General features: G+C 34.1%; 1 protein-coding gene across 1 annotated transcript in view; it reads left to right on the top strand.

The window, feature by feature from the left end:
- Positions 1–16,288, top strand: part of LOC148307012 (putative NADPH-dependent quinone oxidoreductase VAT1L) — a 121,001-nt gene extending 104,713 nt beyond the window's left edge. The window contains exons 3-8 of the mRNA XM_088264084.1: positions 4,044–4,259; positions 10,778–10,926; positions 11,627–11,730; positions 11,947–12,002; positions 12,640–12,834; positions 14,092–16,288. Of these exons, the coding sequence (XP_088120210.1) occupies positions 4,044–4,259; positions 10,778–10,926; positions 11,627–11,730; positions 11,947–12,002; positions 12,640–12,834; positions 14,092–14,376 (1,005 nt within the window). The 3' untranslated portion in view covers positions 14,377–16,288. The remainder of the gene's footprint in view (positions 1–4,043; positions 4,260–10,777; positions 10,927–11,626; positions 11,731–11,946; positions 12,003–12,639; positions 12,835–14,091) is intronic.
- Positions 16,289–18,080: the final 1,792 nt, after the last annotated feature.

Raw genomic sequence — 18,080 nt, 5'->3', positions numbered from 1 at the left:
TAATGTGACCAGTAGTGAAAAAAAAAACTCCCAAAAAGCGGAAATTCTCCTCGCATAATAATAAAAAAAATAATAACCACACGAATTATTTATTAGTAATGCTTTTTATTAATCGGTTTTTGCAACATTAAATTGTAATCAGTTATAAGATTTTTTTATCTGCAGTTTGCAACAAAAAAAATTGTAAAATAAATTTAATTAATTTTTTCCAAAATTAATTAAATTTATTTTACAAATTTTACACAATTTAACTAATGTTATATTTAACTAATGATAAACTATAATTGAATAATTATGTATAATAATTATTAAATTATAGTTTAAAATATATATGAAGATATAAGAAAGGAATGTAAGGCTGAACGAAAAATAATTTAAAAAAATTAGAATGAGTTCTTTACGGTGGTATGTACATGTGGAGCGAATGGATAACGAGAGAATGACTAAGAAAATATATGTGGTGAATGTGAGAGGGAAAACAGAACGAGGACGACCGAAAAGACTTGCCACGATCAGATCAATCAGAACCCAAAATCTGGCGGTGTCAAAAGTCTACATAATCGGAGGGCATGTATGACTAGATGTATGGATGTGAAGGAGGCGAGGGGTGTATGTCAGGACAGAAGAGTGTGGCGTTCCATCCTCTCTGCCTACCCCTGCGAGGAAACGGCGTGATGGTAGTAGTAGTAGTAATAGTATTCTTGAAAAAAAAACAATATTTAAAGTTATGTCGAAGGTTAACTTTAATTTGGTGACAGCTACAGGGTCAGATTTCCTGGTCAAATTTGTCGCATCTGGCTCGGGTCCGTTCGGGTCTTTTAGCCATTAAACGCACTTACATATTTAAAAATATGGTTACGAAATTTTTTATTTTATTTTATTTACTCCAACCACCCTACATTGGGTTATTTTCAGGCATATTTTTTATAAACAAGCAAAAAAATCAAGTTTGTTGTCACAAAATATTGTCAGGTATGAAACCTGACAAAAATTTGTCAGTGTATCCGGTGCGCATTAAATATTTTTGGAACAGATATCTTTTCTCGTGCGCGTAGGTCATACGGGTTAACGCGGAATGGTGAAGAAAAACCGCGCGTATCACGTACGTTTTTTATGTGTAGGGCGGTTAATAAAGTTACTAAAAATATTAGAATTAAATTATTTTAAAACATATCTTATAGTTACTTATAACATATCTTAAACTAGTTACGCTGTGCTTCTGCAAAAAAGATATTCAATATTTTAAGTAATCATTTATAAACACAGGATTTTATTTGCAAATGTAAAGATTTTTTCACTTAAAAACTGAGACTGAATTTATTTAAATATATATTTTTAAATTTTTATTGAAAGCTGTCCCACCGCATGCCCAGATCTGATACAGAAGCATCTAGGCTTCCTGACAGATCTGCTCTTGCTAAGCATTTTTTTTTAACTAAGTTGCGAAATTTATTGAAAATGTGAAACAACATAAAATTGTATCCCGATTTTACTGTGAATTTAGATTTAAAAGCTTTCAATATACCTGTCACTGCTAATCTAAATAAATAAATATTTTTAATATTTTTAAATTACTTAAAATATTTACTATTCTCTTTACATATTTTTTAAATATATTCAAAGTGTGTTCGATGGCTATGCGATCCTAACGGACCCGAGCCAAATGTATCATATGCGACAAATTTAGCAACCATTTCATATGATATGAAAATGTATAAAACTTTTTCTAAATTGAATTTAAGCTGACTAGAGTTAACGAGAAAATTAAGTTAACAGCGTACGTTTTTCATGGCTACAGGTGTAAATTATGTATTCATTATTTCAAAGAAATTAATTTTCACCTCTACCGACATGAAGTTAGCAATAAAAAACAAATAAAATAAAAACAAATGTTGAGCAAACCCTGTTTCACCGTAAATTACTCTTTTATACGAGCTTTTCCACACTTTACCTCGTTATTTCTCTGTGTACTTTTATACCCTCTTTTCTTCCACCCTCGCCGAGAGTAACGAACGGTTGATAAATGTTTTTCACTCCATTCTTTACTGCTACTTTATCTCGCTTCAAAATCATTAGCGCACCGAGAAATCTTTTGCAAGGAGTTGATCTTCTTAGAAAAATACATTTTGTCGTAAAAATATATTAATGAAAATAATTTTACGGACGTGATATAAATTTAACTCTGTTCATGTAGTTTCAAGTTCTGATTTTTCAAGGGACAATATAAGGAAAACAGATATGTTTTTAAAGAGAATTCTAAAAAAGTACAATAACGGTATAAAAGGGAAGACATTGTTGTCATTGAAGTGATCGTACCTTATGTTGTATTTGTTGTCACTGACGTTATTATAAATATATACTATTTGTTATCACTGACGTTATTGCACCTAATGGTGTAAGTGGTATCTTATCTTATCAGTAAGTGATTGTTTATAATTTATAATGACTTTAACATATTAAACATTATGTTTTCGGAGGTCCTCACCAAAACGTTACATTACCATTATAAATGATTTTAAGTAATCAGGAATTCTAGCTTGTAAAATTATTACGTTTTGGTGCGATTTAATGATTTCATATTGGTTTAACTCAGGATTGGTCACATTTTGTCGCAACTTTAATTAAGATTTCGATAGAATACAGTAAACAGAACAGATTTGCATTTAAATAATTTTTGTGCAGTATTGGAAATGTAACTTTTTGGTGAGGACCTCCACATTTGTTGTCACTAAATTGAATGCACATAACGTGGTTTGTTGTCGCTGAAGTGATTGTGTAGAATGTGGTTTGTTGTCTTTGAAATTATTGTGTAGAATGTGGTTTGTTGTCTCTGAAGTAATTGTGTAGAATGTGGTTTGTTGTCTCTGAAGTAATTGTGTAGAATGTGGTTTGTTGTCTCTGAAATGAATGTGTAGAATGTGGTTTGTTGTCTCTGAAATGATTGTGTAGAATGTGGTTTGTTGTCTCTGAAATGATTGTGTAGAATGTGGTTTGTTGTCTCTGAAATGATTGTGTAGAATGTGGTTTGTTGTCTCTGAAATGATTGTGTAGAACGTGGTTTGTTGTCTCTGAAATAATTGTGTAGAATGTGGTTTTTTGTCTCTGAAGTGATTGAATATAATCTTATTTGTTGTCACTGAAGAGATTGCACCTAATTCTGTATTTGTTTTCACTGAAGTGATTGTATATAATGTGGTTTGTTGTCACTGAAGTACAGATTGAATATAATATTGTTGATTGTCACTGAAGAGATTGCACCCAATGGTGTATTTGTTTTCACTGAAGTGATTGTATATAATGTGGTTTGTTGTCACTGAAGTATAGATTGAATATAATATTGTTGATTGTCACTGAAGAGATTGCACCCAATGGTGTATTTGTTTTCACTGAAGTCATTGTATATAATGTGGTTTGTTGTCACTGAAGTATAGATTGAATGTAATATTGTTGATTGTCACTGAAGAGATTGCACCCAATGGTGTATTTGTTTTCACTGAAGTGATTGTATATAATGTGGTTTGTTGTCACTGAAGTATAGATTGAATATAATATTGTTGATTGTCACTGAAGAGATTGCACCCAATGGTGTATTTGTTTTCACTGAAGTGATTGTATATAATGTGGTTTGTTGTCACTGAAATATAGATTGAATATAATATTGTTGATTGTCACTGAAGAGATTGCACCCAATGGTGTATTTGTTTTCACTAAAGTCATTGTATATAATGTGGTTTGTTGTCACTGAAGTATAGATTGAATATAATATTGTTGATTGTCACTGAAGAGATTGCACCCAATGGTGTATTTGTTTTCACTCAAGTCATTGTAAAAAATGTGGTTTGTTGTCAATGAACTATAGATTGAATATAATATTGTTGATTGTCACTGAAGAGATTGCACCCAATGGTGTATTCGTTTTCACTGAAGTCATTGTATATAATGTGGTTTGTTGTCACTGAAGTATAGATTGAATATAATATTGTTTATTGTCACTGAAGTGATTGCATATTACTTGTTGTCTGTAATGTTTCGTTTGTTGTCAGGTCGGCGACAAGGTGGTGGCCCTGCCCGAGTACCGCGCGTGGTCCGAGCTGGTGGCCGTGCCCGCCAAGTACGTGTACGCGCTGCCCGAGGCCATGTCCCCGCTGGACGCGGTGGCCATCACCATGAACTACCTCGTGGCCTACATCCTCGTCTTCGACATGGCCAACGTGGTCCCGGGCAAGAGCGTGCTGCTGCACTCGGCCGGAGGCGGCGTGGTGAGTTCACAATCACTATTCTTCTCATTCCAACTCTTATCCGCACCCAATGGTGCATAGGGCACTGCGCACCATTGAGTGACCAGGGACCAGTCCAGGGAATATTAAATATGTATTTAAGTTAAATATGTATTTATTTTACAATCAGTAATATTTATTTTTACCCCCCCTGGGAATTGAACCCGGGACCTCCAGCACGGTAGCTAAACACGCTAACCATTACACCACGGAGGCTAGAAAACAATAACTATTACTTCATTTCAATCAGAATATAAGTACAAGCTGAGCGAAATTGGCGTCGCGGGCGCCAAGTGCAAAATAAATTCAAGAAAGATTTATTTTCAAATGATCTGGGTGTTTATGATGTATTTTTCACATTTACCTTCCCTATCCTTACTATCCTACCTGCTGACAAGCCACTTAAAGTAGAGGCTTTGCGGTTTATTCCTTTTAAAAAAAATCATGGGTAGATATGATGAATGTTACACTTCTATAAAGTGATCGCTTGAACCAGCTTATGATGGGTCTTAAGCCCCGTAAATACGCAAACATCCACATTTTCTTCATCTATGTTGAGATGTAAAAATGTGAAATCAAGACGCAATCAAACGTCAAAATCGATCTAAAAGTAGTATCTCCCATAAACCCATGCAAAAAATTATCCATGTCTTTAGAAGCGTCCTTGAGGTAGTATTTTGCGAAAATGGCGCCATACAAATTATCCAAATTATTATTATTATAAACCCTTCTTACGAATATAAATACTTATATTACCTTTATCTTTCAAAATGTAAATATTATCACTATAAAGGTTCGTTGTTTATTTGTGTTGTGTGTTGTGAACATACTTATTCGTGATACATCATATCATATTCGCATTAATAATCTGAAAATATTCAAGATGTACTAGCGTGCATTCCTCTTATTTTAGTCATTGGTCGATCTGAGCCATATGGCGTCCATTCGCAGAAGTACTGTGAGAAATGGAACGTAAATCAGTGGACCACCCCGGGACAAAGAATAATAAAAAGCGTTTCGTTGAAATTTTTATACGGCTTTGGAATGTAATTAAACAGTCGCTTCCGCATGTGATCGCTTTGTAGGAATTTTGACCAGTTGCAGTTACAACTTTAGTAAAAAAGTATATTATAATTATACTATTATGGCAGTACTCCGTATGTAATGTCTATGTCCGCCTCTGTAGTGTAATGGTCAGCACGCTCGGCTACCGTTCTGGAGGTCCCGGGTTCGATTCCCAAGGGGGGTAACATAAATATAAGTGATTTTTTCACTGTCATATTTATTCAATATTACCCTGGACTGGTACCTGAAGCGGAGGGCTGATCACCTTTCCTTCATGTGTAAACGATCAAGATAACATTGCGTTTATATGACGCAGTGCCCTATGCACCATTGGGGTGCGGATAAGAGTTTTATTATTTTTTATTATTATTATGGCAGTACACAACGGAGTCCTGGTACCAACCCAAAGATCCAAAATACACATAAATAATATTAATTTTTAATAAGTGTGTCCAAATACTGGTTCTCGATTATTTCCAACCATAAGAGTTATTTTTCATGTTATTTTTTGACATCTCATCATGAAGTAGAATATGGAAGTCTGGGCATTACGGGGCTCTATATGATGTCTCTAGTGAAGTTCTAGTGATTCAAGAACAAGGTTTCTAAATTGGTTCATATATAAAGAGTTTGCGTAGTGTGGTTGTCAAAAATGGGTAGAATTGGTGAATGTTACACGTGTGTAAAGTGATCACTTAAACAAGCCTATGACGGTCGTCAGCCCCGTAAATGCCCAGACTTCCATATTCTACTTCATCTTTGATGAGATGTCAAAAAATAATATGAAAAATAACTCCTATAATTGGAGATAATCCAGATTTGTGAACAAGAATTTGGACACTCTGAAATGTTGTATCTGTATTCCATATATTTATACAAAAATCAAAGGGTTGATAACCCTGACTCCAGTTAACGATCGAGTATACGCCGCGTAGTTCCGATCCGGTATCCAATGTAAGAAACAAAAGTTAATTAATTTGTAGGTTCCAACCTCATGCCTTGATTTTTTGGAGAATCGAATAAAAGCTTTTTACGAAATAAAGGACGCTTTATACATTTTTTCGATTTCCTAATTGATTCATTAAACTGTTTGAAACGAGAACGTCCTTCGTTTAATCCTAACGACATCCCTTTAATTAATGCCTTGTTATTTAAGTATTCCCTCGGTGAATATTCCGTTTGAAAGAATATCTCTTCTGACAGTTTAATGTCCATATTTATGGTCCACTTGTTGCTCCCAAATACGTCCGACATTTTGAAATATATTTTAGCTTTCGCATCTCGGACATCAGAGATAGGTTATTATTAAACCTTTTTAACGCTCTTGGCAAAAATGAGACGTCACCTTATTATAATGAAATGAGAAACTCGTATTTTCACTAATGAGCAATATCGATCGGATATAGTACTTTATGTCTCCTTCACACGGATGAGTGAATTCGCTAATAAAATGGCGGGCCATCCAGTTTAGCAATATCTATGAAAGTACAGTGGAACCTCTCATAACGAGTAAAACAAACTAAAAAAGTTTCTCCCTTAACGAGCGACATTTCGCATGAGTTACAGAGAATGGGCAAGTCCCCCTTTCACGACATTCACTTGTGAACCGGGCCTTCCGCGCCAGTCAAAAGAAAAAAATGTATCGCTTAACGAGTAAGATTCGGTAACGAATTATGCTCGTTATGGAGGTTCCGCTGTATAGGTAAGCTATAAAAATTATTTAAGTTTTACTTGGAAAATACCACTATTTCTTAAAATCTATAGTGACATAATATGTATACATATGCGTGAAAATGCTGCGGAATGCATCGAAACACGTGTCACAATAGATTTAAAAAATAGCGGTATTTACCAAGCAAAACTTAAATTAAAAATAGAAAGATATTACCACAAAGTGACTGCTGAATTGATAAATGAAATTATGAAAACAATACTTAAACGTAATGTACTAACAGAGATAGAATTTCATGGAGAATCGAACAAATCTGTCTGTTCGCTATTTTAATTCGAGAAGTTATTCGTCCGTCTAAAGAAGTCATAACATATTGTTCCACAAATGTCACGTGATTGCAAATAAAAAAATGTTCGCAGTCAGATGTAGCGAGAGTAGAAAAGGGATTATATGTTAGTGAATATTAATGATATACGTCAATTTTTTTTACTTATATCGATATTCTATCGTAATCTGCGATCACGGTACTAGCAAATAGCTGATATTCTAGTTAATTGTTAGTATTATTACATGTACCTTTTCATACACTAGTGTGTTTGGTCAATTAACTGCATTTCGAATTCCGCATATAAATGTTGGCCATTTTCACCGTCATTCTTCATATTATTCGACGCTTTAAAACCATATGTCGTGAAGTTAATGGAAAATACATCAATATTTGTTTTTTTTTGTTGAATGGAAGCAAAGTTAAAGTTACGTTTATTACGGAATTAAACCGTTAGCTTCGAATCTCAGATCAGCCCAGAAAATCACTTATATTTATTTTTACCCCCCTAGGTATTGAACCGGAAAGGTGGCTAAATGTGCTAACCGCTAGACAATTGAGATTGACATTTAATTAACGAATTTCGGAATCATTTAAAGTGTTTGAACTTCGGGTACGAAATCACGCAATCGTAAAAGGTGGCGCTAGCGTCGCATGCTGCTAGCCAGACAGGATGGCAACACAGAAAATCGATGGCGCGGGGTAGCTACTAGCTACCGGCAGTTAGTACCTACCTCACCTCGCCGTTCTCGATAATAAAAAGAAATGGCCTCCGCATGGCGCAATGCCGACGGCCCCCGGGGTAGGAACGATGTAAAACATTCGTTTTTCACTTTGCTTTTTGTCTTTTCGCCCCCTTTGCCGCGAGACTTATTCCCGCCCCGTTCGATGCTCGCGATGTCGTTAACCGAACGCGACTCCAGTCAATCGACTCCGATCAAAATCGCTATAATTTCCCTATGAATTTCAAAAAGCGCGAGTCTGCTTGTACTCGTCTGCTTTCGATTTTTTAAATCTAATAATAAATACTGCTGGTTTTTATTAGTGCAGATCAATACTTTATTTTCGCTTTTTTATACGTCTAACTTTATTAGTTATTTTAATTGATATGTTGTATATACAGAAATAGAAATGGCTTCTCTCCAAAATATTTTTAAAAACATAATATCAAAAGATTTTTACAATATAATATATTTTTTTGATGTGACAACTGAAGTCAGTATTTTTAATACATTAAAACTCACATTTTTCGAGAAATGAGTTTAGTGTGCACAGTTTATCATAATATCCCTATGAAGGAAATGAATTGGGGAAGAATCTTACATACATTTCATGAAGGTCTCTAATAAAATAAAAATATATTTTACTCAACTCAACCATAGATGTTGCCCAGAACTCAATGTAAAAGAAGGTCAATTTTACACATACAACTTACGAATGTAAGTAGTGTGGTTTTCGAGTAGTGTGTATGTAGTCCGCCTCCGTAGTGTAATGGTCAGCACGCTCGGCTACCGTTCTGGAAGTCCCGGGTTCGATTCCCAGGGGGGGGTCAAATAAATGTAAGTGATTTTTTCACTCTAATATATATTCAATATTACCCTGGACTGGTACCTGAAGCGGAGGGCTGATCACCTTTCCTTCGTGTGTTAACGATCAAGATAACATAGCGCTTATATAATGCAGTGCCATATGCACCATTGGGGTGCGGATAAGGGTTTGAATGAATGAGCGTATTTAATATCATGGGTAGGATGTTTTGGTGAAAAACAAAGATTTGGACGAATTCAATATATTGTGAATAAATAACTGCTCCAAATATAAGTTTCACAAAAATTTTAAATAATATTTTCAAAACGTCTCCTAGTATGTAAAATAATTTGAGAAGAATAGAAATATGGTAGAAACCTTATTGAAAAAAAAATCGTATTTGAAAGATGTCAATTCAAGGATAAATATTTTTTTTAATTATTGTATTACTTTAGTAAATACCACATTTTCTTAAAATTTACTGTGACACGTGTTCCGATTCATTCCGCATCATTTTCAAACACCGTATTTACCACAATGTGACTGCCGAATCAATTAATAAATTATTTTATTAACATGAGGGATACGTACGAAAAACGGGAAAAAATATCAATATCCCTATTATTATACCTAGTTTTTGCCATGATAAAACTTAAACATGTTAATAAAGTTAACATGTCTCCGGACAAGAATTTTGATGTCCGTTTCTCATCGTCCGAACACGTAATACAATTTCCTCATTATTCCTCAACTTGGCTCTAACCCTTTTAAACTAAAGTTATGTGCCCGTCGGACCCTTTGGCGCCCTCGTGCGCCACGCGCACGAATAGATGCCTCCTGAATAATAATTTAATCCATCTGAATTTTTCATAGTTGCGCCTACACTTAGCATATTCTAATTAAAATTAAGATAGAGTCCCTTCCTTTCAAAGTCAAACGCGCGTGTTTGAAATCAGTTAGTTACATGCGAGAATCAAATTAATAATGTGCGTAAATTAAAGGGCTTTAATATATATTCGTTTTAAAATTCGTATATAAAAAAAATACTTAAAAATTGCAGTGCCTTACCATAATATATTACATATACACTTAAAAGCTTAGCTCAGTTTTAGAAATTTTCCGCATAAATACTTTATTTTACTATTTTTTTGTATTATTATAACATGTACGTTTTTTTGTTTAACGCGTATTGTATATCGGAAATTCAAATAATTACAAAAAAATTATAGTGTCGGTTTTATTTTTTCCTTATGAAATACATCGCAAATACCTATTTATATTACAACAAATGCAAAAAATTAGTTTTATTTAGTTTAATTTATTAATATACTTTTTTATTTGCTATTCAATTTGAATGAATTATATTGAAGTTAAGTTGAGGGTTGCCAGTAATGAAAGACAAATAATACTTAATTAATTATGATTATGTAAAAATTGCCAGCCATGTACGATTGAATTTACGATGTATGTATTCTTCGCTAACAGATCCTGAGACAAGGAAAACACACAAGTTAATTGAAATATATATATATAAAATCCATAAATATTATTTAGATAAAGGTATTATTGTTACTACTGAACAGTAAATACATTATGACTGTAGTGGGAGAAATATTGTTCACAGAGAAATTACATTTGGTTTGGTTGGTAGAAGTTTAGTGTAATTTTTCTGCCATTAACTTTTTTTGTAATTGTAAAGAAAAAACACTTGTTTTTTACCACTTGAGTTTATTTTATTATAACGACTAGTTTCATAGATTATATTTAGACCTGAAGATGAAAGCATAGCTTCCGAAACTAGTCGTCGAAGTGAATATCGAAACAGTAAATAAAATACCTTTTTTGATATTGGAATTTTTTTCTGACATATTCTTTAAACAGTATATTTTAAATGATTTTTTTCCTTCTCAGGGACAAGCCGTAGCTCAGTTGTGCAAGTCGGTGAAGGATGTCACCGTGTTTGGAGTCTGCTCAAAGAGCAAACATGAAGCCCTCAAGGAGAATGGCAACATCGACCATCTACTCGAGAGGGGAAGCGACTACACTAGCGAAGTTCGCAAGTAAGTTTTATTGAGTAATCCCCTTTTTATGAAAACCCTCAGGGAAATCTAGCAATTGCCAAGAATTATCAAATGTACCTTTTTTTGCTGGAACCTAGCGAACTTTTTACTCACTTTATATGATGGTTATTCAAAAATAAATAAAAGTGATATTTCTAGTCAGCCCTTTTTTTCCTTTTATTACCATCGAGTTAATGAAACACCTTAAGAACCATAGGAATAAATTTTATTTGAAGTCGGTGAATAAGTGTTGCCAATTGTAAATTTCTTAAAATGTTAAATATGCCAGAAATATGAATGGAAATAAATACCCCATCCAATGCCCCCTTCACACCTGTTATCAATGTTAATTTCCTACGTTTTTTTAAATTTGGTTTCACCTTTTCCAAGTGAATGTGGAACTCTTGGTTGATTTTTACTGAGAATTTACTCATGCAATTCATAAAATTAATTAGATTTTTGTATAAGATTACTTCATATAGCACATCACATACGTGTACAAGCTAGAAAAGGTGTCAAGAAAATAGAAGGATCTATTTTCTTTGATAATGTATGAATTGCTTGTTTGTACTTGGTCATGGTTTTAAGTCACATTTCAATCATTAATTCAATATCTGTATTTTTGGACTCATGTGCACTGCAGTGTTTGGTTGAAAAGTTTGATTTGAAGTAATCAGTTAATATTTTTTGTGATTCGCAGAGTGTGCCCTGATGGTGTGGACGTAGTTCTGGACTGTCTGTGCGGAGAGGAGTGCAACCGCGGATACTCTCTCCTCAAGCCCATGGGCAAATACATTTTGTATGGTAAGTCACGCTGATATTATCCATTTTAATTGGGATAATTTTCTGCATGTTAATTGATCAACAAATATCATTTAAATCTATGGAATCATAAATTGTGCGTCTTTTCCATTTGTTACTTACATTTCAACGAACAAAAACACTTTATTGTTTATTGTCAATGGATAAATAGAAGAGTCATATTCTTGTGGCCAAAATAATAATTATCTTCATTTTCAGGTTCCTCCAACGTTGTTACAGGAGAAACCAAAAGCTTCTTCAGCGCTGCAAGATCGGTAAATATTTCAATCAATTTAAAATTGTACTAAAATAATTAGAAATTTATCTTTGATTATATACTTTACATTTTAGTATTTTGTTAAATAATTTTACTAGATAATATAACAGAAAATATTAAATGGATAAACAAAATTTTTGATATGTACTTAATTTATTTATTAAAAAAGCAATATATTATTTAAAATATTAATTGACAATATTGTTTCATACAATTTTTAGCTCCCCAGAGCATAGAGTAATATTGTTCCAATAGAATTAGCTTATCCTTCATGGTTTCAAAGATATACTGTACTTTATGTTTTATTTATAAAAAAAAATCCCTTACAACAGCATTATCAGCATGGTTACAAATTTGTCTACTACATTAATTCATATTTTAAATACTTGAAACTTAAGATCTTATTTATATATACAATATATCATACGGTGTTTGAAAATGATGCTGAATGCATCGAAACACATGTCACAGTAGATTTTAAGAAATAGTGGTATTTACTAAGTAAAACATTAATTAAAAATTAAGATCTTATATTGATTTCAAATTTCAATTGCTGGAATGTGCGATATTAGAGTCAGTAAATCTATTTAAATTTAAAGCGAAACTTGATCATGATTTGAATGTTTGTATTCCAGTGGTGGCAGGTGGACAAGGTGTCCCCCATCAAGCTGTTTGACGAGAACAAGACCCTGGCTGGCCTGAACCTCCGCCACCTGCTGTTCCAGCACGGCGGGGCCGAGTATGTGCGCTCCGCCTTCTCGCAAGTGCTGCGCCTCTGGGAGCAGGGCGTCGTGAAGCCCGTCCTTGACTCCACCTGGGCTCTAGAAGATGTAAGTTCCTTTCGTTCTTTTATATTATCTTTCGAGCAGTGGATGGAAAAATATCCATGAGATAATATAGTTGTCCGCCTCCGTGGTGAAATGGTTAGCGCGTTTAGCTACCGTGCTAGAGGTCCCAGGATCGATTCCCAGGGAGGGTGAAGATAAATATTAGTGATTTTACACTGTAATATTTATTTAATATTACCCTGGAGTGGTTCCTGAAGCGCAAGAGTGATCACCTTGCCTTCATGTAAGTAATGATCAAGATAACACTACGTCAATTCTATGCAGTGCCCTATGCACCATTGGGTGCGGATAAGGGTCATAAGTAAGAATAAGTTAATTGGGATAATTTTCTACATGTTAGCGCGTTTAGCTACCGTGCTGGACGTCCCAGGTTCGATTCCCAGGGAGGGGTCGAATAAAAATAAGTGATTTTTTCACTCTAATTATTCAATATTACCTGGACTGGTACCTGAAGTGGAGGACTGATCACCTTTCCTTCACGTGTTAACGATCAAGATAACACTGCGTTTATGTGATGCAGTGCCCTATGCACCATCGGGTGTGGATGAGGGTTTGAAGAAGAAGAACATAGGAATATGCCACTCTATAGGTTCATATTTATTTACACCAAACGGTGGATTTGTTCAGAATAGTACTAGACAATCTCTATATGCCACTTTTAGAGTGACTTTATTTGCAAATTCAATTCCTGATCTCCACTAAATTAGAGGAATAACTGATGTAGAACAACCAACAGTGCAGATTTATTTGAGGGATAGACCAACAGTTCTACCAACCTGGATGGAGTGTAAATGTTGAATTTGTTACATACAGGCTGAAATACTTACTACCTTAATTTGTCTTTTTCTTTGAATTGGCATCATTGTAATGGAATTCATTGCTAATGTCTCCAGGCAACAGACAGGGTTTATTTTTTCTCTATGGCAAATTCATATTTATAGCATATCTTAGATTTTAAGTTGGCAACACTGAGCAATAATCCTTTTTTAAAAAGAAAAAAAAAAGTTCCTGCCAAAGCTCTCCACTTGGGTAGGTACTCTTTTAAGTACCTGCCAATCAATGGTTACCTCAAATAATGTATTAAAATTTATCTGTGGTAAATTTGATTACATAGAAATTATAGTAATATAGGCAAGGAATACTGCAATGCATGATTTTCTTTATTGCAATTATTTGTTAGATTTTAATACAATAATATATCGTTGATACTTGTCTAATGGTTTTATTAATGATTCCTAGGTACCTGAAGCTATGCAGAAGATGCATGACCGTAAGAACATCGGAAAAATTGTCTTGGATCCTTCTCTCGAGCCGAAACCCAAGCCAGCCACCCCCGCCAAGGGCAAGGCCGGCAAGGATAAGAAGCAGAACTCCGAGGAGAAGAAGGACTCCAAGGAGGAGAAGGAGAAGGAGGAGAAGGGAGACAAGGTGGCCGACAAGGACAAGAACGGAGAGAAGCCGCAGGAGAACGGAGAGAAAGAAGAGACCGTTGCCAATGGCAACACCGATGAAGGGAGCCAGTAAATCGGATATACTTTAGTTACTGTGAACAAATATTATTTTTATTCAAAAAGGCTGAGATTGACTTTCATTTTATTCCGTGTCTGCTTACGAAACTATAAAAACAAATGTTTATTTTCTTATATTGTGCCGTGATATTTTAATCAACGAGATTTAATTCTTAATTTGTAGCTAGAAGAAATTATTATTTTCAGCCTTTTTGAATGGCAACTAAATGTAAGAAAAATATGGTTTTGTTGTTTATTTACATGTTATCAAAATTTACTTAATGGACAAAACCTTTATTGTTAGTTAATCTACCTGAAGATGTACCGGAATGGAATGCACTTCCGATTCGAGGATAGAGGCTATGTATCTCCGATGGGACTCCAATGAATGGAAGCTATAGATTTCACAAGTGATGCCATACTGCTGGATGAACCACTAATCGCTACTCTCCTTCTATGCGTACATGTAACTGTAACCGAGTATATTAAGTAAGTTATGATTTCCCGCCACAACTGACCATAGCGGAACCTGATGCGTTCCCTCACAGTTATTTAAGTTAAATTAAGTGTAAAGAAGGCCTCAAATCCAATAGGGATAGCAGATTGCGAGCATTATTTAAGCATTTTATTTTTCTTTCCATGTAGTTTGTGCCCAGAACTGAAGGGTTTTCAGATGTAACTAATATCTGATTAGCGTTACGAATTGTCTTTAAATTGATCTACAGTGTATATAATGGAATTACTCTACATTTGAACGTCGACAGCTCAAACTGACAATGATGGGATGTCTTACAGATATTGTATATTTTGGTAAAGAAATACAGGAATATTTAGTTTATGCGGCCAGTATTGTAGAAGTTAATGTTAAGCTCAAAGGGAACAACAATACCACAGTAAAGGAACAAGAACCACGACATTTAGTAATTGTAACGTGCATATATCACTAATGGTGCAATTTAAAGATGAAACTTATTTCCAATCCGAATTAGTGCACTCTGTGAAGCTATCACCGCGTCTGAACGAGATTGTAATTATATATGGAGAGTATTTACATAAAATGACATAGCGTAGCGAGCACGTGACGTACAAGTCGCAATACAAAGTACCCGCACTTCATACAGTAAGTATGTAATACAAAGGTAGTGTTTATGGAGGTGTATTTTTGATAAACACAAATCTCGAGGTATATTTATGTACTAAACCATATTTTAGAATCTAATATCGTGTGTCACAAGTCTACATATCCATTTATCAGTTTTTATTGGTTTTATACAATTTTATACATGCATTTTTAACGTGAATGATTTTATATACATATTAGTACTTTTCTCTACTTATTCTTATATCACATTTTATACTCTATAACTTAGCGCTTAAGTGTAAACTTTTATTGTAAGATAGAATCTATGAAGGAACGAGATAGCCGCATCTCTCTCTCTCGGGAGTTGCGGCTGTTTGGTGTTACTTTTACCTAAAGCAAATTTTGTAACATAATATAAGTAATGTTTTGCCAAAAGAATATGATCGCTATTATAAATGGTATATCAGAATATTACGTTGCTTTCTATGTCACAATATTTTATGATGCTTGGAATGTTATTCAGTTGTAGTGTAATACAGTCGGTGTTGTAACATGTATCTGTTCTAATGGTCTCATGGTCTCGCGGTCGGTGAGAAGTCGCAAGGAGTCTACCTTTGTTTCTAATCATGGCATATATAACATCCAGCTAGTGGGACGAGAAAAGTTGAAAATATTATATATTTTACACTTAAGGTAGTTTGAAATATTTTTGTGGATATTATATGCAGCTTTACGGCTTGCTTGAAGACTGATGAGTTGCGTGATTAGGAAAAAATGTATTCCTGGTATATTATCGAGCCATTGGATATTTATAATTATGGAAATAAAACATTCTGAGATTTAAAAATATGTGTCTTTATTTATACTTCGTACATTACATAGTTTTAAGGTTAATTAAACATTGCGAACAAATGCTGACAATTTAGTAGATTGACTGTAATAAAAACTTACTACTACTATCACACCGTTTCTGCAGGGGTAGGCAGAGAGGATGGAATGCCACCCGCGTCTATCCCGACATACATACATCTAGTCAAACAAGCCTCCGATCCCATAGATATTTGACACCACCAGATTTCAGGTTTTCATTGATTCGGATGTGCCAACTCTTTCATGCAACTCTGGCTTTCCTCATTCTGTTCTCCCATTCAGATTTTCCAAATATACTACTCCCTTAGTCATTCTCTGATCATCCATTTTCTCCACATATCCAAACTACCTCAAAGAACCCTTCTCAATCTTTTCAACTATCACTAACTCAACCTGTCATACATTGATTTTCCACACATTCATCTAAGGCAGTGGTCACTAACCTTTTTGAGAAAAGGACCGAATTGTTTTTTTAAACGTTCCCACGTTTAAAAAAACAATGTGGCAATTTATTTTTGAAATTTTTTTTTAAGAATTAAAAATAAATTCTTATTCTGAATACCCAATTTTCTTACTTTGGGTCCACAACCTAATCAAATTTCGATTGATGAATTTAAATATATAGCAGCAGCTATAGCTGCTGTGAATTCACAGCCAAAGAACAACATTATATAAAAACGATATTACTATTATTTATTATTATCCACTCCGCAGGCCATATATTGGTAACCACTGGTCTAAGGGATCTCATTTCAGCGGTGTTCACTCTGATTTCACCCTTATTTTGCCAATTCCATGTTTTGCATCCATACATTACACCATACACTCATTTAGTTCACAGTTGAAACTGACAGTTTAATAAAATCTGTAAAATAAAACCTTATTAGTTCAAAGAGTAACTTGAAATTCACAAAAATCGAAAAATATTATGGATTTTTTTTTATAAAACTTTGATTTGAACTATTGCATAAACAAAATTTATTTACTGTTTCGGCATTCACTTTGTGATAGGACATGATGCAAGAAAATACATTATTTATAATTTTTGAGTATTCGTTTCTTGAATTTCAAATTGATAAGCTTCTATAGGTTTTTCTGAATACCACATGCATCCAATGATTTTTTTTTAAACTGCAGGATTGCAACAGCTAATAATGACTATGTTCAACCTGTGAATTCATTAAAATAAAAAATATACATACATATTTTTTCATGCTTATAAAAAGAGAAGTAAATATATCACAAGTGTTATTTTGTTTAAACCTAAATGTAACAAAATAAACATAGAGTAACTTATTATTTTGTTATTCTTCACTTTTTAAAGTGTTTAAGCGCGAACATATATTTAAAACCTTGAAAACAAAATATGCTAAGATTAAAAATGTCGTTAAGTAAGGAAGGCAACGAAAAAGACATTGATATGCGCAATGATATGTGAATGAGGAGAATGGAACCATCCAGACTCCCCCACATTGCATTGCACAGCCCCCAAGGTAGATGACTTCCGGAAAATTTTATCATTTAAAGTTAATCCCCCCAATAAGTGCACAAATTTGGTTGCATATTTTTAGCCCCTAATATATTTACAATTTTACGTGAAAAAAATAAGCTTTTAACACGTTGTCGGCGGGACACGGCATTTGCCATTTCTCGCGGACTGTCGGTCAACTGCAGGACACGGCAAATGCCGTTTTTGTCGACTGTCGGTTATCGGCGGGAGACGGCAATATACGGGTTTGTTATCAGCGTGAAATAAAACGCGTTGAAGG

This window comes from Brachycentrus maculatus, unplaced genomic scaffold (assembly GCF_059751285.1).
Source record: "Brachycentrus maculatus isolate JH-2025_06_01 unplaced genomic scaffold, ASM5975128v1 h1tg000213l, whole genome shotgun sequence".
Classification (NCBI taxonomy): domain Eukaryota; kingdom Metazoa; phylum Arthropoda; class Insecta; order Trichoptera; family Brachycentridae; genus Brachycentrus; species Brachycentrus maculatus.
The sequence above is the reverse complement of the archived record's forward strand: the minus strand, read 5'-3'. Positions and strand labels throughout refer to the sequence as shown.